Source organism: Ips typographus, unplaced genomic scaffold, assembly GCF_016097725.1.
Source record: "Ips typographus isolate SLU unplaced genomic scaffold, UJ_Ityp_2.0 IpsContig58, whole genome shotgun sequence".
Lineage (NCBI taxonomy): Eukaryota > Metazoa > Arthropoda > Insecta > Coleoptera > Curculionidae > Ips > Ips typographus.
The window spans coordinates 38,874-62,507 of NW_028098576.1; the positions used below are offsets into that span (position 1 = coordinate 38,874).

Here is a 23,634-nt window from a genome sequence, read left to right on the forward strand (position 1 = left end):
TATATAGTCTCTATTACCTACACAGAAATAAGTAGGCATGTATCACAGTATTGTAAGTTGGTTTAAATGTAATTTATGTCTGGGGTTGTACAACTTTACATTAGAAATTACACTTGTTTTGTAATTTGAAATGTTATATTGTCTACTTAATATTATTGTTGTTAAAAAATTAAGTACAAATACAAATAAATTATTATTTATTAATGGTTGTATTATTTTCCAATAAGCAAACTTAGTTTAGTAAACCGTTTTAAAAAATATGCATATATTTATTATAATGACATACATAATAGGTTCAAAATCAACATCTTATTATTTTTGACAAAATCAAGTTATTGATCATATGTGTATTTAAGGGTGCATGAAAGGTAGGGCTAGGTAATTATTGCTGTGCATATGATAAGCATTCCTGCAAATAAAGACAAATGCTTTTTCAAATATTATCTTGAATGGACAGATTGCAAATATAATCATATATGTACTTTAAAACAGTTATTTTGTTTGTTTACTATTATGAGATTGATATGTAGTGTTTAATGTTTGGTGTGATGGACTGAGTATTACGTATTGTACCGTCGTACTCCTTAATGACACACTTCTTGAACAACACCGTATATTGTTTACAAACAATAAACTGACACTGACACTTAACCTCGCTATCTGACAACTTCAACTTCACTACAACCATCAATTCAACAACTAACTAACCAGGCCTGGTTCAGCTGCTTATATAGGCTTCCATGGTTTCTAGAAAGTTCCCAAATATTCATGAAATTGACTTTCTCCCTCACACTCATTAAGCTATAACATAAATCTCTCTCTATATAAGCAACGGAGCCAGGATTTTCTAGAACACAGACAAAAGAATGTAGAACGTAAACAAAGCAACGTAACATACAGGGGTAACAACAAATAACTAAAGAAATCCTAACTAATAATCAAAAGTTCGCTTCGCAACACTGCCCCCCTCCTAGAGTTGATCGTCCCGATCATCAACTTCACCAGCTTTGGGTGGTCGGTAAGGTGCAAGTCGATCCAGGTGAACTATTTTCATTTTCGCCCGATGTCCTCGCTGTATTCTGTAGACGACGTCGTTCAGACGCTTTATAACGTCGTAGGGTCCCTCCCATGACCTCTGTAGCTTCGGTGACTTTCCTTTCTTTCGAGCAGGATTGTATAACCAGACCTGATCACCGGCTTGGAATCCGCTGCTGTTGGCCCTTTTGTCATATCTTGTCTTTAGTCGGTCGCTTGCAAATTTCAACTTCTGCCGGACTTCCTCATGGATCACGTGCAAGCGTTGCGCCAATTTTTCTGAATAGCTATCACAAGAGACTTTCACAGAACTTCTGCTACAGTAGCGGCTTCCTGGTTTGGTATTGCGTACGCTTCTGGCCATTTACTGAAGTAGTCCATTGCGACCAAGATATAGCGATTTCCGGAATTAGTTTTGGGAAAAGGTCCAGCTACATCAACGGCAATCCTCTCAAACGGAGCTCCGACATTATACTGCTTCATACATCCTCGGCTCCGAGTTTTGGGACCCTTGCTACTGAAACAGTCTGCGCAACGCCGACACCAATCTTCTACATCTGAGCGGCTTTGTAGCCAATAGAACCTTTCCCTAACTTTATTTAACGTTTTGTTGATGCCAAAGTGTCCTCCGCCAATTCCATTATGGGCTTCTTTCAGTACGTCACTAACTCGGTTTCTTGGCAGAACTACCTGTAGTCGTTCTTCTTTCCCATCCGGACTTTCCCATTTTCTTTTTAGTAAATCTCCATCAATAATAAGGGACTCCCATAATGCCCAATATCCCTTTAATGTTGGAGACTTAGCGGAAATCTCCTCCCAATTTGGTCTTTCTCCACGCTCTTTCCAGTTAATTATCTGTCCTAAATCGGGGTCTTCTCGTTGATCGGCAGCCAAGTTTTCCCGATCCCATGCGATGTCATTTTTCAGAGCGATCCTTCGACAAGGCTTTCCAAATTCGGCTATCTCCAGGCGTTTACAGTGATTGCAACCTTCCACACAAGGTCTTCGTGACACTGCGTCCGCGTTTCCGTGCAAACGTCCTTTTCTGTGTTCAATCTGGAAGTCATATTCTTGAAGTCTTTGCAACCATCGAGCTATTTGTCCTTCTGGATTTTTGAATTGAAATAGCCATTTCAGAGAGGCATGGTCCGTCCTTAGTCTGAATCGTTGTCCGTACAGGTATTTGTGAAACTGCTCGACTGTTTTCACTACGGCTAACAGCTCCTTCCTGGTTACGCAATAATTTCTCTCTGGCTTTGATAGTGATTTGCTGAAATAGGCGATCACTCGTTCTTCACCATCTTGGATTTGAGATAAAACTCCGCCTAAACCAATATTACTAGCATCTGCGTCCACAATAAACTCTTCCCCAGGTCGTGGAAAAGCCAAAACTGGTGGAGAACAAAGGGTTACTTTCAGTTCTTCCATGGCTTCCTGACATGTTGCAGTCCATTCGAAGGGCTGGTTATTCTCCGTCAATTTGTGTAGGGGTCTGGCTATATCAGCAAATCCACGAACAAACCTTCTGTAATAGGAACACAATCCCAGAAAACTCCTTAATTCATGCTTGTCTTTCGGAACAGGCCAATTTTTTACAGCTTCAGTTTTCTTCGGGTCGGTTTTTACTCCTTTTGACGATATAACGTGTCCCAAGTATTCGACTTCTTCTTGGAAAAAGCTGCACTTCTTCGGATTTAATTTCAGGTTTGCCCCTCTGAACTTCTTGAAGATTTCTTCAACGTTTTGCAGGTGTTCTTCAAATGTTTTGCCCATAATAATGATGTCGTCTAAATAAACAAGACAGGTTTTCCAAGTCAATCCTCGTAGAACAGTTTCCATTAATCTTTCGAAGGTTGCCGGAGCATTGCAAAGTCCAAAAGGCATGACGTTAAAATGCCACAAGCCATTTCCAGTTGAGAAGGCAGTTTTCTCTTTGTCCCGTTGATCCATCTCCACTTGCCAGTATCCACTTTTTAGATCCAAGGTGGTAAACCACTTTGCGTTAGCCAGAGTGTCTATGGTGTCATCTATTCTGGGCAAGGGATAACTGTCTTTCTTAGTAACTTCATTTAGTCTTCTATAGTCCACGCAGAATCTTGTCGACCCATCTTTCTTAGTAACAAGTACCACAGGAGAACTCCAAGGGCTGGTGGAAGGCTCAATGACGCTGCGATCCGCCATGTCCTGTATAAGATTTTCCACTTCTGCCTGCTTAGCCAATGGGAGTCGTCTGGGTCTTTGCTTAATGGGCAAATAATCCCCTGTTTCAATTTTATGCCTCACTAAATGAGTTCTTCCCAAATCCGTTTCATTTAAGGCGAACACGTCCTTGTAGTCGTGAAGCAAACGGCCAAAAGTCTGTTTCTCTTGATCAGTCAAAATTGAGCTCGTCTTTTTCATTAAGTGCACCAAACACTCAGGAAGGTCACTGTCGGGGTTTGGTTTTGTTTCGTGCGACTCCTTAGTCACCATAAGTACTGGTTCGGATTTGGCTATTATATCGCCTTTTTTAAATCTTTGACCACATTCTTTCAAATTGGCGACTTTTACGTATGCTTGGCCGTTTTTCTGCTGGACTAGGGTGCGGGCTACAAGAACTCCCTTCTTCACAGCATCATCTTCCTCTTCATAACTCGGTTCTATCAGCTGAAGTTTGCTCAATTCCGTTTTTCTATCCAAATTAACTTTAACGATGGTCTCTGATCTTGCAGGTAAGTTGACATCTTCTTCCAACGTAACTTTCCTCACACGCATATCTTGTTCGGGTGTCATCATAACAATCTCGTCTTGTCCAGTCTTGATCAGTCTATTCTCCAAATCCAGCTGGAACTTGTGTTGCTCCATAAGATCTAAGCCCATTAAGACGTCATCAGTTATGTTGGCCACAAAAACGGTATGGTTGAAGACATGCCGCCCAAGCTTCACTTCCGCTTCATGGATTCCCAGATCAGGCATTGACTCACCAGCGGCAGTTTCCAATATAAACTTGGTACCAGTGTCGCTAATCCTGCAGTGTTTCACTATGTCCGGCCTTACGATAGTATGACAAGAACCGGTATCAACAACCATTTGGCAATCCTGGCCGCAAATCTTACCGGTCACTATTAAGCTGGTGTTTTCGTGCTGAAGACGGGCTACTTTAATTATGGTGGGTGGGGCTTGACAGTGTTGCGTAGCCAGCTTTTGCCCCGGAAAACTGGCTACTCTTCGTTTTCCTGGTTCTGCATTCTTCTAGGTTTGCGGCACTGCGATTGAATGTGCCCCTTTTCTCCACAGTTCCAGCATTCCAATGACCGAGTAAACGTGGTGGTTTGAGCGTTTCGGTTGTTCTGACTTCTTCTATTTAACGCTCCCATTAGTTCTTTTCGAAATGTCTCCAGTTGACGATTCAAGTCTGACTGAGTGATTGTGTGATCTGAATTGGAAGATCGGTTTCTCGGTTCCGGTGTAAGGCTTCTGACTTGACGCACTCGAGTATGTCCTCGTGATACTTGCTTGACCGCCTCAAACTCCAAAGCGTAGGCAAGAGCATCATGCAATGTTTGGCATCTCGCTAATCGTATTGCTTGCTCTGTGTCACAATCTTTAAGACCTCGCACAAAAGCCCGTACTGCCATTCGCTCTCTAATGTCGTGAGAGGCCGTTGGATAGGCCAGACAAACTAATCGAGCAATGTCGGCTTCATACTGTTGAAGTGTTTCCGTGCTTCTTTGGGTCCTACTAGACAACTGAGCTTCGTATACTTGTTCTAGGTGCTTATTTCCAAATCTCATCTCCAAATGTTGGATTAAGTCGTCGTAGTTTTTGTACTGGCTCTCGTCCAAAGTCTGCAAAACCTCCAGTGCTTCTTCTCGAAGTGACAAAACCAAGGCAGTGGCTTTGTCACTTGATGTCCAATTGTTGGCCTCTGCGGCAGCCTCAAACTGTTTTTTGTAAACCTGCCATGAGGTCTTACCGTCGAAAACTGGTGGCTTAATATTTGAGCAGACACTAGAACTGGCGACTACGGTTGGCTTTGAAGACTTTTCCTGTAGTTTGTCAAATTCCTCTCGCAAGGTCTGAACGGTCTCCTCCACACCGCTTATCCTCTCATTTACCTTTTCTTCCAAAATTTCCATCCTGTTGTCCATTTCTCCTTTTATTTCATTTATTACTCGGTCTAATTTTTCATCTTGTCGTTGAAACTGGTCTTTAATTTGGTCTTGGCTTGCTTTGAACTGCTCTTGACTTATTTGGCTTGCTTTCATTTCTTCGAACTTCTGGTCTTGGCTCGCTTTCATTTCTTCGAACTTTTGGTCTTGGCTCGCTTTCATTTCTTCGAACTGTTGGTCTTGGCTCGCTTTCATTTCCTCCAACTTTTGGTCCTGACTTGCTTTCATTGCTTGAATCATCTCCATAAGTTGTTTCATTCCTTCATCCATTTTGGCACTTTGTTGTCGTGTACTCACAGGCATTCAACACACCTTCTGCTTTTGTCGGTTTATTCTGTCTTCCTCTGGAACTCTTCTTCGATTCTCCAATCCCACTTCTGACACCAAATGTACCGTCGTACTCCTTAATGACACACTTCTTGAACAACACCGTATATTGTTTACAAACAATAAACTGACACTGACACTTAACCTCGCTATCTGACAACTTCAACTTCACTACAACCATCAATTCAACAACTAACTAACCAGGCCTGGTTCAGCTGCTTATATAGGCTTCCATGGTTTCTAGAAAGTTCCCAAATATTCATGAAATTGACTTTCTCCCTCACACTCATTAAGCTATAACATAAATCTCTCTCTATATAAGCAACGGAGCCAGGATTTTCTAGAACACAGACAAAAGAATGTAGAACGTAAACAAAGCAACGTAACATACAGGGGTAACAACAAATAACTAAAGAAATCCTAACTAATAATCAAAAGTTCGCTTCGCAACAGTATTATAAAAACAATAGTATTATCCTCTGCATTATCTTAATTATGTGAAGTATATGAACGATGTTGAGGTTAGCTATACAGACCACAGACGACAGATGAATTTTATAGGTTATAGGTCACACATTTTTCAGTATGACATGACATACATAAATGTAAACAAAAACAAATATAATGTTTATAATTTGGATTTTTGCCTATTTTTGATTGTGATATAATTGTTTATTGGGATAATTAATATGTGCGGTTTAACCTCTTATGTCAACCAGTTTAAATGTGTATGAGTGGATTTCGTACTTTTGCTCTTAACAAGTACCTATTCGGATATTGTAGACAGGAAGGTTTACTATGCAATTTTGTGTCCTAAATGGGCTAATGCTCATTTTAGTAATTTTTACAAAATAAGTACGGGATACTATAAACATATACCTATAACTAGGAAGTTTATGAGAGCCAACCTAGAAAACGATTATTTTGAATATTAGTAGATATATTTAACATAAACTTATTTTGGAAGGCGTTAAAGTTATTTTTATAGACATAATTACTGATGCATATCCTGGGGCACACTCATAGGAAAAACTATCTTAAAGGATTTCTTGTTGAAGTGTTCCAAACCTCTCAAAAGGCATTGTTTGAGGTATATTCTTCGTGCTAACTTATTTTTTATGTATATAGAACTATACATTTTCCATTACATGATTGTTAGGTATGTCAGAGGAACCCACTAATTTAGATGAAAAATGCCAGGACTTTGTTTTTTTTCTAGTATCTAATTTGCTTTTTAATAACAATTTGAAGTAAGCCCTATCACTTTTTTACCTATGCAAATAAGTAGATATCAATCTTTCTTTTTCAGTTAACAGTCCAGGTACTTAAGTTGAAGCTTGGGTTATTTTTACTGTGAGAGACTCAACTGATCAAGCAAAATTTTTAAATATTACAAGAAAATTCAAACATTATTTAAATATATTATAAAATACTTTATTATCACATACAAATAAACTATAAAATTAATTAAAATGGATGAGCAAATAAACAAATAAAACATGTATGACATAATATAATGTATTAAATATTTAACAAAAATTAAACAAAAAAAAAAAAAAAAAAAAAATGCCTTACGGCATAATGTCCGAATTTCTCACTATATGATCAAATGATCATATTTATTCACCCAGTAATGTGATACATAATAACAGTTGACTTAAATTTGAAGTTAAAAATTTTGCAAATATAATCTAAATATTTAAATGATATTAATAATTACAGTGCCAAAATAATAAGAAAGCTGACTGATAACTATATGTATTACACTACTTTAGCTCATTCCTATGTACGTCAATTTAAAAATTGTTGTACATAGGGGACACAAACATTTTTTGAAACCACCCAAACTACAAAAACATATGTATATATCAAATTTACCAGAAATTAATGATAAACATAAATAGTAAAATCCTAACCAAAAATACAAAACTAAAAAGATTTTCTTACTTACAAATACAGTGCAATAGGCTGCCTATCTCTATGCAAATCTCCTCGATACACAGCGCATCGTGGAGATTGTGCATTGAATAAAATCGCAGTACACATTGAGGAAAGTGCATGACCACACTCAATGACATACTGGATTCTATTAGATAGGCATACCTTACACTGTAGTTCCGGAGTCATATCCTCGTCGTCGTAGGGTGTGGCTTCTAAGGCTGGAACCCATGGGCCGTCAACACTAGGCAGTTCATCCGGTTGGTCGTCATCTCCTAAGGCGGCGAAAAGTCTTCCAATTTCGGCGGGTATTTCTGGAAAATTAAAATTGTGCCTTAGTTACGTTATGTATTTCAGGAGGAGGACTGGGTGGAGGAATAATTGGGTCGGGAGGAAGAAGCTCGCGAACGAGGCGAATCGGGGAGATAAAAAGGAGATGGGGATCTTAAAGGTTCATCAGGATTTAGGTCGGGATCGGGATTAAGTATTAGGGGTTCAACTGGAACTGGATTAGGATGAACGACGGGTCGTTGGAAAGGAGCTGGAGGGAGAGGTTCATTTAAAAAGGGGGCAAGAGGAGGGGGATTATTTAGGATTTGAGGGAGATTTGGCCGTTGGAAAGGGATGAGAGGCGGAGAATCATGTAGGATTTGGTAACGGTTTTGAGGGACATTTGGGCGTTGGAGAGGGACAAGAAGAGGAAGTTGATTAGGAATAGGGTTATTAAATAATTGTTGATACAAATCCACTAATTGCTGTCCTGCTTCTTCGATGTCAGCGGCTTCATCCACGTTATTCCACATTTGTAGCTGTCCCTCCATGCCTTGTACAAAGTGTACCGCTTGCCTAAACAGTGCATTTTTTAATATTTTTATTCCCTTTAAAATATAACTAAAGGTACTAGCCTCAAAAAATCTCCAGTTGTAAAACGTCCATTTGCCAATTTGTCCCATGCCTGCCTTATCCGTGCGTCGAAAAGTACAGTAAGTCCTGGAAACCCTGAAAACTTGCGGATGTCGCTCCAATTGACCTAGCTCCAAAGTGGCAATATCTTGAACATCGATTAGGACTTCTAAATTACAAAAATATGCTGAATGTATACCAGAAATGTGAAAAACATTGTATTCAAAAATACCTATCAAGTCCCAGACACCAGGATGTCTCACCAGCTTACTGTTTAGCCGCCTGTGGTAAGCCTCCATCACTTTGTTCTTCCGATGCCTCTGTCCGTAAACGCTGAAATGTTGGGGGGGGTGACTCGTCCAATCCACTGTCGTCTGATGTAGTTCCTGAATTCGCCGAAAATTGGTTCCCGTTCCCGATCCTAATAACAGATAAAATTGTAAGTAGCTCTTTATCAATATCCGTTATATGGGCAGAACCTGTAACAAATTAAATGCACATATAATCCTGTCCGCATGTAGAAGTGCCAACGCGTAGTGCTTCCTCAGGTAAACTTTATGGGCTGCCTCCTCTTGAATTGCCGGGTTACACCTAGTTCCTAATTTTTCTACAAACAGCAAATGATGACACCATTTATGCATACCTGGCAATAATGAAAAAAACAACCTTGTAGAGTCACATCTGGATATCTTGCCTTCACTGATTCGTATAGTCCCACTTCATAGTCCGTAACGACAGTCCCTCGGATGCAGGTTGGAAAGGTCCTCGCGATGTAGTCAAATACTGCGTCATAAAGTGTCCTGGTCCGGTTAGCCATGAATACATGGACCAAGGGAAATGCCTATTTAAAAAACAGAAAATACTCAATAATAAAAGGTTTATGAAGTATACACTAGGCCATCAGATAATACAGTATAATTAAATTTTTATCCAGGGCTTGTCAAAAATTCGTTTTTGTTCAGCATGAAGCCTCCAAAACTTTTCATAATTAACTCCTCTGTAGTTGCTGTGTTTCCAAGATCTCAATATAGACTATAGAGAATAAAATTTGTTAATATTATAAACCCCAAAACCAACATACTATAAAAATCATATAGTTTAGTTAGATACAAAAACCAAAACCAAATAGCACTAGTAAGTACTGGCCGTCACTGCCGTCAGTACCGTACCGTCATGTGTCCCCAGTCAACAGAGTCAATAAATGGTACTCCCATTATCGTACTCCTAAGGGACAGGTTTTTCAATTTTGGCTTTAAATTTAATTTAATTTATAAACCATACACGCACCAATTTCGATTAACAAATTTACTGTTAAAATAGTGTATTTGTATCCAGCTGTAATAATTATACTATAGATAATGGTACTAGTGGCAGTGATGTTGTGATAGGTGAAAGTGCTTTGACCTATATTTTACTTCAGAAATTAAAGGATTTAAAAGTTGCTTTTCTATGATCACAAGATCAAAATTAATATTATTTTTTTGTTTAAAATCTTTAAATTAGTTCCAAATCTATCAAAGTGATAAAAAAAGTTCAATAAGTTATTAAAGGTTATAATATGGAATAGTTAAAGTGAATCAGTTCAATTCATCAGTTACCTGCACTGTGTAAAAAAGTGCTAATACATTACATTTACTGTACTGTAAAGGAAAAATATAAGCAATGAAGTAACATATTATATTTACTTGATGTGGTGTGGCAGAAAGTTGTTTGACTAAGACTTCGTACCACCACTGGCTTTGTTGCTATTTAATAAAACAATGAACATGACACAAACAGACGACACAAATCGTATTCATGGTAAGTTGTTCATAATCCATAAAATCAATCATAAAAAAATAAAATATTTAACCGAAGAATTTTATATCTAGCAAAAATTTCCTGTAAGACAATGACAACATAACATGCCAGTGTGCTTAATTGTTGTAATACAGTGTATATTCCATGAAATGGATATCACAATATTATTGCCTTGTTGGGATATTAACATTTAGAATGTGACAAAAAATTATTATTTTATTTTTTCCAGAATGCTGTTAAGTAATTTTTGATTTCATACAGAAAATTATGTTTTTTTAAATTTTAAGAGTTATGTCACATTTCAAGCAAGGGCGAGTAATATTTTAGTATTATTATTATTAAACACACTTACAAAAATAATTCAATCTAAAAAACTTGAATGAATGAAACTTACATGTTCCAAAAATGGTTAGTATCTGGTAAAATCTTGGTCTTCTCGGTACAGCTTTAAAGGTGCCATCTATAAAGGTGTATTGGGTCCACGAAGTTCTGTAGAAAGTCGGCGTTTCCAAATATAATAGCTTCAGCGTCTCCAACATTCACAGATCCTGAAAAAAACAAACCACTAGCACAGTTGCTGTATCTAGGCCACTCACCTGTATTCAAAATCTGGGACAACTCGTTTGGGGAATGTGTGGTGTGTTAATCTGCCGCCATCTCCTCATTGAACGTCTGATGGAGTTGAATGTCACCAATTCAGCTCCTTCGACATTGCTGCAAGAAAAATCAGATTATTACTTTTTTTTTCTTTATTTATAATATAAAAATATATTTTATGTACACCTACTTTAAGGCAATTCTTTCGTAAATGTTCTTGAAGTTTCCTCTCTCCACAGTACAGGCATTCCTTAACTGAGTCTTCAAAAGTTGGGCTGCTGCTGCTCCATCGACTCTTGGATGGTTGTGGTGGGGATTGATGTCCTGGAATTCTCCTTCGCCTTGTACTTTTCCTGAAGCTGAACATCCAGTGTGAGGGTATTGGCTACAGGTGTAGTACCTATACACCTAAAAGTACCTAAAGAAAACAATGGTTAATTTGATAATAGTTTGTGGGGGTTCTATGATTTTGAACTAATATTTGAGTACTCACCGATTACCATTACGATTGGCTCGTAATTTGTAGAAGTAGCCGTTATGGCAAAACCTTGGACGCTTCCTCCTTGCTGGTTCCATGGCTCTGGGGGGATTCCTGAATCTAACTGAAAAACATCTAGACAACAAATTATTAACAAATAAAAATAAAATCGACTAAAAAGACTCTCTGTAAAAAAATAATAATGGCAAATCGTGTGGAATCGCTTTCAGATCGAAATCGTTGGGCAAAAAATCTCTTTCAACAAAATGTGGCTTGGATGCTAATGGATAAAAAATCTATCACATCTATAAAGCTCGACAATTCGGAAAGAAATGATCTATCCGTTACTTCAAACTGCAGGTTGGTCTTTTTTCTCCTACTCCTGCTGGTTGCTTGGCGCGAAAATCCTGAAGTTAGTTACTTCCGGAAATGTTACCTTAAAAGGGAATATGCATTCATAACCAAATCAGCTAACAATAGAAAAATAGGATTTCAGATATCAGGAAAAAAAAAACAGTTTGCTTCCATTAGTGATTTTTGTATTAAAAATTGTCCCATAATTTTCTAATAATTGATTTGGTGTTATGAATTCAATCATTTTTGAAATTGATGACGTTTTCCATTGATATGTTTATAGCGAAACTCGTATTGTGCTACAAAAAATTTTGAATATTAATTATGTTGACCCTAATGAAATTGTCCTAAAAATTGATAATTGCTTATCTGCTTTAGAAAGGGCATTGTTAGTTGATGTTTTTAATGATTTTTATCATCTCCAGACCAGAACAGCCAGTTACCAAATATAGTATGAAAATTAGAGTTCAACCAAATCATACACCATTTTATTTTAAGCCACGTAGACTTTCATTTGATGAAAAGAATGCTGTCCAGGAATTGATAAATACTATGTTGGATAATAGGATTATCCTAAAAAGTGAATCTGAGTACAGTTCTCCCATTGTGTTGATAAAAAATAAAACCAATGATTTTAGATTGTGTGTGGATTATCGCACTTTAAATATGCTAACCCTGCGTGACAACTTTTCAATTCCTTTGATTGAAGATCAAATTGATCAATTGAGAGGCAATAAGTATTTAAGTATTTCAAAATGAGGAATTTTTTAAGTATTTCAAAATGAGGAATGTGTTATGCAGTAGAGATCTTAATCTACACCTTGGAGTCAGAATATTGAGATGCTATGTTTTCTCGGTGCTGCTGTACGGGATGGAATCCTGGACGTTAAAGAAAGAGATAAGCGACCGACTGGAAGCATTCGAGATGTGGTCATATAAAAGGATCTTGAGAATAAGTTGGGTGGACATGGTAACAAACGAGGAGGTACTGGGAAGAATGAGAAAAGAAAAGGAAATATTAAACACAATTAAAATAAGTAAGCTGCAATATCTGGGCCATGTGATGAGGGGAGATAAATATGTATTGTTGCAGAACATTATGCAGGGAAAGATACAGGGGAAAAGAAGCAGAGGAAGAAGACGTATCTCTTGGTTGAATAACCTGAGAGGATGGTATAACTGTAGTTCCACTGAGTTGTTTAGAGCTGCAGCATCGAAAGTGAGGATAGCCATGATGATTGCCAACCTTCTGAGAGGAGATGGCACTTAAAGAAGAAGAAGAAGTATTTCACAACTCTCGATTTAAAAAGTGCATTCTATCATGTAGATGTGGATAGTGAATCTGTTAAATTTACTTCTTTTGTCACACCTTTTCGACAGTTTGAATTCTTAAAGATGCCTTTCGGATTAAAGAACAGTCTTTCAGTTTTTATGAGGTATATTCGAATGATTTTTAAGGATCTTTTAGAGTCAAACAAAACATTGATTTATCTGGATGACATTTGCATTCCAACTAAGTCTTTTGAAGGAAGTATTTTATTTGTTGGTCGTAAATTGCTTAACACTTCGTTTAGACAAATGTTCTTTTTGTGAATTGGAGATTAACTATCTAGGCTATGTTATAAATGGCTGCACCATTCGACCTAATGATAACCACTTAATGGCAATAAAGGGTTACCTTGTACCTCGTAATATAAAACAGTTACACAGTTTCATTGGTCTTGCTTCATACTTTAGAAAATTTGTTCATAACTTTTCACTTAGAGCTGCTCCACTTTATAACATGTTAAAAAATAAATCAACTTTCCATTTTGGACCAACTGAGTTTAAATGTTTTGAGAGTCTAAAAGCAGCACTTGTAACCAAGCACTAAAGCATTATACTCTCCTACAGCTGAAACCCAGCTTCATGTGACGCCTCCTCTTTAGGTTACAGTGGTATACTTCTATAGAGGCAGAGTGATGGTAAATTTCACCCGATTTTGTTTTACAGTCAGAGAACTACAGAAGCTGAGTCTAAACAGCATAGTTTTATTTTGAAACTTCTTGCTATTATAAACAGTTTAAATCGATTTAGAGTATATTTTCAAGGAATACCATTTAAAATATTTACAGATTGTAATAGTATTACTATGTCTCGAAAGAAAAAAGATATTAACCCCAAAATCATGAGATGGAGTTTGATTTTGGAAAACTTAAACAAAACTGAATACACACTCGAACATAGGAAAGGTTAAGGTATGCGTCATGTAGATGCCTTGAGCCGTTGCTTTGAGAATGTTTTGATTATTGAGGACACACCATTTGAAATAAATTTGTCAATAAAACAGTGTCAACAAATGTTATTCGCAGTAATCATGATGAATTAAGTCATGTCGGTGTTGACAAATGTGTAGAAGCTATTAAACAAAACTATTGGTTTCCAAAATTACGAGAAAAAGTTAAAGATTCCGTCCCACGACGAAAGACCTCGATTGATATTGGAAAAAGTATAAATAGGAGAGTTTTGAAAATTTGGTAGGATACTGATGTGGGCATGCCCAATCCAACTAAAATATTTTCAAGATGGTTGCACTTCCGCTTATACCGGAAGTCGATCACAACTTTCTTATTTTAAATAGAACACCCTATATATTATTACATATTTGGATTCCTCACAAAATTCTGACCAACTTTTGTATAGAATGCCCTATGCCTATCTCTAGCCGTTTTCGAAATATTTGATGTTTTTCCAAAAAAGTGACAGTTGCAACGCTCAACATATTTTTGTACTATGTTAAAACCGTATTTCATTTTGCAATGAAACTTTGGGTTATTGTAAATAAAGGATTGTTTTATTAAACTGAGGGTGCGTAACGACTCATTTGTATACAGGGTCGTCAAAAAAAAATCATAAACTTGCCACTAAAAAAAATGAAAAATCTCAAGTTTTTTAAATGGAAACCCCCATTTTTTATGACGGAATCATTTTGAGCATTAAAAATTACTATAAGTTTCAATTTACTTGCCTATACCTAAATCCAACCCATTTCGTTTTATTTGAGAATAAACATTTTTTTATTAGGCTGCATGCTCGGCTGCATGGTTGGAATTAGCTGGTACTCTAGTTGGCCATGCTTTTGACACACGGTGATATTGGAGACCTGCAGGGCATGTTAATAACACTAGTTTTGAGTGTTTTGACAACTGCAAGTATGCCGTCGCGGTTACGTTATTCAAACCAAGATTACTTAAATCTGTTTATTATTTACGGAGAATGTGATAAAGTTGTGAGTAGAACATGTGAGGTATTTGCCGCTCGTTATCCAGAAAAACCAAAGCCATCACGAAAAGCTGTCAAGCAAATAATTGAAAATTTTAAGAATACGGGATCTGTGAAGATAAAAGCTATTAAAACAAAACCAATCCTTAATAATACCAATGTAGAAATTGCAATTTTGGGCTATTTTGTTGCAAATCCAACTTTGTCAATAAGACAAGTTTCCGTAGAATCAGGCATATCCAAAAGCTCAATTCAGAGGATCCTGAAGAAACATAAATTTCACCCTTTTTCATTTAAATTAGTGCAACACTTAAAAGAGGTTGACTTTACGAAGAGAGTTGTTTTTAGTGAGTTTTTGCTGACTAGTCACTATGGAGATGAATTGTTTTTGAATAATATTATTTGGAGCGACGAGGCCAAATTCACTAAAAATGGAATGTTCAATAGACATAATTCACACTACTGGTGTGACATAAATCCACACGTAATTAGAGAGAGAAATTTTCAAGAAATCTGGAGTTTTAATGTTTATTGTGCTGTGAGGAATGACCAAATTGTTATGATACGTTTTTATGAAGAAAATTTAAACGGTATATCGACGATGTTAAACGACAAATTGTGAAGTTCTGAAACTTAATTTAATGCTATGTTTTTATTGTAGGTGATCGATATCTAGCTATAATTCAAGATTTAGAAAGGGAATACTTGGATAATTTACCTCTAGCCGACAGAAGACGGGTAATTTATCAGCATGATGGCGCACCTCCTCATAATGGTCATATTGTCAATAATTTTCTACAAGCTACGTTTGACGACCGGTGGATTGCTAACAACGGACCGTTTCAATGGCCACCCCGCTCGCCAGACATGTCAGTTTTAGATTATTTTGTTTGGGGGGCAATTAAAGATGAAGTTTACAATCTTCCTTTAACAACAAAGGAAAATTGTATTGAAAGAGTGAGAAACGCGTTTCGTGGTTTAAGCCCAAACGCAATAAGAGCAGCAACCCATGAGCAGCTGATCCTAAGGTGCGCAAAGTGTCACGAAGCTGAAGGTCGAAATTTCGAACATTTGTTAAATTAATTATTAATGTAAGTACAAAAATATGTTGAGCAATGCAACTATAACTTTTTTGGAAAAACATCAAATATTTCGAAAACGGCTAGAGATAGGAATAGGGCATTGTACACAAAAGTTGGTTAGAAATTGCAATTTCTACATTTGTATTATTAAGAATTGGTTTTGTTTTAATAGCTTTTATCTTCACATATCCCGTATTCTTAAAATTTTCAATTATTTGCTTGACAGCTTTTGGTGATGGATTTGGTTTTTCTAGATAACGAGCGGCAAATACCTCCCATGTTCTACTCACAACTTTATCACATTTTCCGTAAATAATAAACAGATTTAAGCAATCTTGGTTTGAATAACGTAACCGCGACGCCATATTTGCAGTTGTCAAAACACTCAAAACTAGTGTTATTAACATGCCCTGTAGGTCTCCAATATCACCGTGTGTCAAAAGCATGGCCAACTAGAGTACCAGCTAATTCCAACCATGCAGCCGAGCATGCAGCCTAATAAAAAAATGTTTATTCTCAAATAAAACGAAATGGGTTGGATTTAGGTATAGGCAAGTAAATTGAAACTTATAGTAATTTTTAATGCTCAAAATGATTCCGTCATAAAAAATGGGGGTTTCCATTTAAAAAACTTGAGATTTTTCATTTTTTTTAGTGGCAAGTTTATGATTTTTTTTTGACGACCCTGTATACAAATGAGTCGTTACGCCCTCAGTTTAATAAAACGATCCTTTATTTACAATAACCCAAAGTTTCATTGCAAAATGAAATACGGTTTTAACATAGTACAAAAATATGTTGAGCGTTGCAACTGTCACTTTTTTGGAAAAACATCAAATATTTCGAAAACGGCTAGAGATAGGCATAGGGCATTCTATACAAAAGTTGGTCAGAATTTTGTGAGGAATCCAAATATGTAATAATATATAGGGTGTTCTATTTAAAATAAGAAAGTTGTGATCGACTTCCGGTATAAGCGGAAGTGCAACCATCTTGAAAATATTTTAGTTGGATTGGGCATGCCCACATCAGTATCCTACCAAATTTTCAAAACTCTCCTATTTATACTTTTTCCAATATCAATCGAGGTCTTTCGTCGTGGGACACCCTGTATACAGGGTGTCTAAAAAGTCTGGAATATTGCAAATATCTCGAAAACTGCTGATTTTATTTTTCTCAAAATTTGCGTCTTGTTATAGTAAATAACAGCGCATGACGTGAGGGTGAAATGAGGTTCGCAAGTGTACAGGGTCAGTCACAAAGTATACCAACTTTCTTATTTCAAACCTAACACACTGTATATTACTTCAGATTTTAAGAGTACTCATAAAGGCCAATTCAACGATATACGATTTTTTTTTTGTACCTACCTATAACAATGATAGGTGTAACAATGACAGCTAACGTCAATATAATGTTAAATTAATTGGCAAATTTTCCTATTACTTATTGGTGTATACTAAATGGTGTTTTTGAGTGAAAAAAAAAATAAATAAAAAAAAATCTTATAAAGTTGTGTTTTATTTCTAATGTTGGGCTAGTTTTACTTAATTTACTTAACGTTTAAGTGTTTTCATAATTTCCTCAAATAAAATTGACTAATACTAAGAATAATTTAATACTGTAGATCGTTGAATTGGCCTTTATGAGTACTCTTAAAATCTGAAGTAATATACAGTGTGTTAGGTTTGAAATAAGAAAGTTGGTATACTTTGTGACTGACCCTGTATACTTGCGAACCTCATTTCACCCTCACGTCATGCGCTGTTATTTACTTTAACAAGACGCAAATTTTGAGAAAAATAAAATCAGCAGTTTTCGAGATATTTGCAATATTCCAGACTTTTTAGACACCCTGTATATATTTAATATGTATAATTTGAAGATTTATTTGATGAAATAAGTGCGCGTGCTTTACTGATATTGTCAAATCATCATAAAATAGAGCCAATTGATAACATCTCCCTACCGGAATCACATAGTTCCCAGCGACATGTTACGGGGTTTTCAATAAAATTACCAGACATTAATAATAATTCATAAGTTGGAATTTCGAGACGCATTTTATTCAATAATTGATCAAAACTCATCAATGGATGAATTGCACAAGTTTTATTATTTAAAAGCACATCTTGAAAGTGATGCATTTAAAATGTTAGAGTCGATTAAAAGTACAAATAACGATAATTATAGTATTGCCTTAAACATGTTAAAACACATATACGAAAATAATAGACTAATTATTTTTAATTTTGTCAATGGTTTATTTGAAGCGCCTTCAGTAGTCAAAGAATCACACACTGAATTGCGTACCTTATTTGATTTATTTCATAAAAATGTTTAAGGTTTAAAAGCATTAAATCAACCCACAGATCAGTGGTCAGTGTTACTTGTTTATTTAATGGTTACAAAACTTGACCACCCAACTCGTAAGGATTGGGAATCTAAAAAATTTAATACTGATCTACCCTCTTTTGAGGACTTGCTCAATTTTGTTAAAGAGAATGTGAGTTATTAGAGAATCTTGAAACTGTGGGTACAAAAAGCAATAAAAATCAAAATAAAACTTACAATAATAGAAATTTTAATCAAAACTTCAACAAATCGTACTCATTACTAACAAATAGCAATAACAATTTTTTTTTACTGTAGATCAAGTCATTCAATATTTAAATGCAATTCATTTTTAAAATTTGATCCTAATAAAAGAAAGCACGAAACGGTAAGGCTGAAACTGTATCTAAACTGTTTGAATCCAAAACATGTATTTGAAAATTGTAGAATATGTGCTGCAGCAAGAGAAATAAACGCAAGCCGAGCGGCTCGAGCAGACGAGAGAAGGCAGCACATAAACATTGCGAATAATCACGACCCGGTTGAAGATAGAAACAGTATTCAACGCAACGATGACCTTGGCCGCATTTGTTTTCGCGCTCCATGGAGCGAGCAGAGCTTTTTTGACGTAACGGTGACGTAATTTGGGAAAACCATACGTCTATACGTCTACTGCTTCTGTTTTCATCCTAAATAAAGGATTACAGTTTAAGGCGACTGTTTTACTAGATCAAGGCTCAGAATCAAATTTCATTACTGGGAGCTTTTGTAATAAAATTGGTTTTCATAAAAAAGAACTTAATTATTCTGTTTCGGGTGTTGGAAGTAATACCTTTTTGCAAGGTAGATATAAAACTAGGTGTACATTAAAATCACGCATCGGGAGTTTCCAAACAGAAGCAAATTGTTTAGTTTACCGAAAATTACTGAAGCGATGCCGATGAGATAATTTGATTCAAGTTGCATTTCGATACCGGAGCATGTAAATCTAGCCGATCCTGACTTTAACATCAGTAAAGATATTGACATGTTATGTGGTGTAAGTATTTTTTATGACATTTTGCTAACCAATCAAATTAAATTGGGAAAATTGGGCAATTTAGCAAATTAGGCTGGCTAATAGGAGGTGACATTAATATTTCGATTTGAAGACCACAGGGGAAAAAGGCGCTTTGTCAAAAAAATCGATTTCGAGAAAAACCAGTTTAAAGGTTTTAATTCCTTACAGTCTTGTTTAAATTTTAACTAGATTTTTGAACTAGGGTAGAAATGACGACTCAGCATTTGTAGTAGCACCTATTAGGTAGATTTTAATGTAGCATGTAGCGTGGTTTACAAAAACAACATTCTTTCACTTGACGTCATAAAAAAAAATGGAAAAACGCGCCATGTCCATGCGCGACATTCTAAGAAGGCGCCATGTCATTAAGTGAACACTCAAGTAATGGTGTTTTCAGCAAAATACTTGCATGCTTGATCTATTAAAAAACAGGATTTTTTATTAATTTTTTTTTGTTTTTAAATAGAAAACTTACCCTGCATGATACTATAAACTAATTTCGAGTCAGAGAGGCTTCAGGTATTTTAATTTATTGAATGTGGAATATTGGAAAAATAATTCTGCGCCTCGGGCCCACAAAATTTTTTCAAATTCAAAAGCTCTAAAATTTTTAAATAAATTATGATTATACCATTGTAATATTATCAGTAGAAAACTTACGTTCCATTGTATAAATAATCGGGCAGTTCAAATTCTCCGTCTCTGCACTTTTGAGTAGGTTTAAATTTTGGGTCTGTTACAGGGCTGGATTCCCACATCCCATTATATGTAGTCCTGTAGTAAATTAGGCGAGGATGCTCTTTAACTATTTTTAGTTCTCGAATCGGTTGAGTTGGAAAGGGACATTTTCTTCTGTACCTCTCTTTCAAAAAGAACGTCCAGTTCTTAAAATTGCTTTGTTCAACTTCAACCACTTCAAAGGGCATTGGTTTAACTCTAGCTGATTTGAATACTTCAATCCAATCTTCCGGTACTTCAGCTCGGCTCTTTTGATTAATCAAACCAAAGTCTTTGTCGCACTCCAAATAGAAATGCCCTCTTATTGGAAAAGTAAGTTTTATCGATTGTAGCCTCTTTTCAACGTGGACTATATAGTGAGGAAGTCGGAACACAGTATAGTTCTTATTTTGCCCCCCGCACGAGTCGCAAAATATTTCTAAATGTTGAACTTCTTCGTTGAGATAGTTGAATACAAAGTGATGAAGCAAGGAACTGACCGAATCACTTCCCTTATTTCCAACAGTTTCTGGAAATGTATAAAATATTGCTTGAGAAGTCGAAAGTATATGAATATTTAGCGAATATAGAGATAGCTGTCTTTTGTAATAGACGTCATTGGTCGTTATATTGGGAAGTGGAAGGTTTTTGGAGAAATCCAAGCAAATTGCTTCAGTAGATAAAACTCGTTGACTACTTATTTTGGCTTCTCTCTTCCTCTTGTAAAATTGGTCAGCCTTTAATTTATGCAGCTTAATTTCTATTTTCAAATTTCTGATATTCCTCTCTACTTGTCTAAACTGTAAAGATTCAGTCATTCCTCTAGTTGTTAAATTGAATCTTTCAGATTCAAGACCCTTCATTTTCGCGATGTTTATGTCGTATTGACTACAAGTGTCCGATCTAGGAAATCCGTATCCTATATTAAATTCTGTAGAGAATATCGTCCTATAAGTTTCATAAGATATTTTAACATCTGGAAACTTTTGTGAAAACATATTATGCATCTTTTTAACGTTTAGTTCTTCAGGAAGATACAGCTTTGATGTTTTGTATAAACTGTAATGAGTTTTTCTCCCCTTGAAGGATTTGATGTGATTTCTTATTACGTTTTTTGACACCTCCGAGAGTTTATGAGGACGGTTATGGTGTTTGCCTCTACTATCAATGGGTGCTACACCTTTTTCTTTTAATGATCTTTGTAACACTTCTAGTTTTTTCCTACCTATGCCGGGTATTGACAGAAATGCTTTACGACATACTGAAACTTCCTTTAATTCTTCGTTGTCATGAAATCGAATCCTATAATGATAAGAAGCATCGTGAAATTGAGCAAGTTGTTCCGCTTTTCGGGGCCTTCTCTGTTTTATTGGCAAAACTGACATTAGGCCGCATAGATAAAGATTTTGTTCATTAACTGATTTCAATTCATTAAACTTTCGAATAATTTCTTTTCGTGCTGTTACAGGAACAGCCTGGAAACATTTATATCGACTACAAAGACAGTCCTCGCCAATCTCATGGCTGCTTAAATTGAATGTTTTCATCACATCAGTTAGTTTCCCGTATTTTTTCCTTTTTTTAGTTTTTCTCTCGATTTTTCTATTAGACACGTTACTCTCACTATTTTCCGAACTCGACATACTTACTTAACTAGGCAAGTATACTACTAAACTTATTAACTTTTTGTTGTCTTAAAGATCTCACGTTTTCACCGAATTAAACAACCAACATAACCCCTCAAAAACAACGACTAAAATGCCGAAATTATCCTAGACCTAGAATGAAAAACCAAACATGTCTGTGCAACTCTGACAAAGCGCCTTATTCGCCAGTGTCGCATGGACATGGCGCCTTTTTCCTCTGTACCCAAATATTTGAATGATAAATATCTCCAGACTTATTATTATTATATTCTTATTATTGCAAGTTCGGTAATAGGGAATGAAAGTTTGCGAAATGCTCTAATAGATGGCACCATTATCTCAATTCCTTCAAAAAGTGACAAAGCGCCTTTTTCGCCTGTGGTCTTCATTTGTAAAAGTGAAGTGCTTATCACGTGACAATGAAGTAAATGAAAATCTTACCAAAGTTTGGGCAATCGAAGAATGTGATGTAAAGAATGTGGTTGATAATTTTGCAGAATCCCATTTTTAAAATAATTACTACAGAAATTCTCAAGGACGGTTGGTAGTTAGAATTCCTTTTAAACATAATGCTCAACTATGTAATTCAAAAGGTATGGCCTTAAAAAGATATTATTCTTTAGAAAATCGTCTTTCAAAATGTTCTAAGTTAAGAAATGAGTACAATAGCTTTATGGAGGAGTATGAAAGATTAGGTCATATGACTTTTTTGAGTGCAAATTTAGACGAATTAGGTGATGGTAGCTGTGGTAATGCTTATTCTGTGAGCCACCATGCAGTAATTGGTGAAGATAGTTTAACAACCCGTTTAAGAGTAGTTTTTAACGGATCTGGTATCACTGATAATAATTTGTCATTAAATGACACTCAAGTGGTAGGACCCACCATTCACAAATATGTCTTAAACGCAGACATATCAAAAATGTACAGACAAGTTTTGATTAATAAGTCTGATAGAAAATATCAAAGAATATTTTGGCGTAGCGACCCCACAGATGTTCTTAAGTGTTACGAACTGAATGTGATCACCTATGGATTGGCATCCTCTCCATTCTTAGCCATTAGGTGTCTCTACCAACTCACATTAGAAGATACCCGCCCTTTAGCAAGCAACGAAATACAAAACTGTTGTTACATAGATGATATGTTAACTGGATCACATTCAAAGGAGGAATTGTTAAAGATTCAAAACGAGGTCAGTGAGATTTTGTCTAATTCAGGATTTGATTTACAAAAGTATCTTTCAAATCGATCAGAATTATTAGAGAATTTTAATGTAAACAGAGATTTAGAGGCCAGTATTTTAGTGCTTGGTGAAGCTGAAAATAACAAGACTTTAGGCATTTAGTGGAAACCTCAAAGTGATAAAATTCAGTACAACATTAGGAAATTTAGTTTATTTGAATCTGTGACAAAACGATTGAGTTTGTCAATAACTAGCCAGATTTTAGATATTTTAGGTCTTTTAGGGCCAATAAGAATTTGAGCTAAAATTATTTTGCAGTTGCTATGAAAAGAAAAACTGTCTTGGGATGTCAGAATCATTACTAGAAAAATGGATTTTATTTACAATATAAGACATTGTTCATCCTAATAAATTGCAGATTCCACGGCAAGTTTTTTTTATTTCAATTCTCGATATGTAGAAGTACATGCTTTCGCCGATGCTTCAGAAAGGGCATATGGAACATGCATCTACATTCGGAGCAAAATAGATAATGAAGAGTATTCAGGCAAGTTATTGCTAAAAGTAAAGTAGCACCACTTCGTTCAGTCACTCTGCTGAACTGCTCAGTGTGGTTTTGGCATGCAAATTGACGCAAAAAGTAAAACGATCAGTAAATGTTGATTTTAATAAATGTTTTTTTTTTGGATCACGTTGTGTTGGATAAAAGATTTACCTGAGAAACGGAAAACGTTTGTGTCCAATAGAGTGTCTTTTATCCAGGAA

At 35.9% G+C, this 23,634-nt stretch overlaps 2 protein-coding genes and 1 long non-coding RNA gene across 3 annotated transcripts; 1 reads left to right on the top strand and 2 right to left on the bottom strand.

The window, feature by feature from the left end:
* Positions 1–8,357: 8,357 nt before the first annotated feature.
* On the bottom strand, positions 8,358–9,119 carry LOC145739834 (uncharacterized). Its single transcript, XR_014181243.1, has 3 exons — positions 8,998–9,119; positions 8,587–8,945; positions 8,358–8,523 (listed from the first exon to the last, which is right to left on the bottom strand). It is a non-coding gene; the product is annotated as an uncharacterized LOC145739834 (long non-coding RNA).
* Positions 9,120–19,976: 10,857 nt separating this feature from the next.
* LOC145739851 (uncharacterized) lies at positions 19,977–21,680 on the bottom strand. Its single transcript, XM_081995192.1, has one exon. It carries the CDS (start codon positions 21,678–21,680, stop codon positions 19,977–19,979), a length of 1,704 nt encoding a protein of 567 aa, XP_081851318.1.
* Positions 21,681–22,356: 676 nt separating this feature from the next.
* Positions 22,357–23,031, top strand: LOC145739852 (uncharacterized). The gene has a single exon (XM_081995193.1). It carries the CDS (start codon positions 22,357–22,359, stop codon positions 23,029–23,031), a length of 675 nt encoding a protein of 224 aa, XP_081851319.1.
* The last annotated feature ends 603 nt before the right edge of the window (positions 23,032–23,634 follow it).

Excerpts from the sequence above, each read along its gene's own strand:
- LOC145739851 (XM_081995192.1), bottom strand. The coding sequence starts at position 21,680 with ATGTCGAGTTCGGAAAATAGTGAGAGTAACGTGTCTAATAGAAAAATC.
- LOC145739852 (XM_081995193.1), top strand. The coding sequence starts at position 22,357 with ATGGAGGAGTATGAAAGATTAGGTCATATGACTTTTTTGAGTGCAAAT.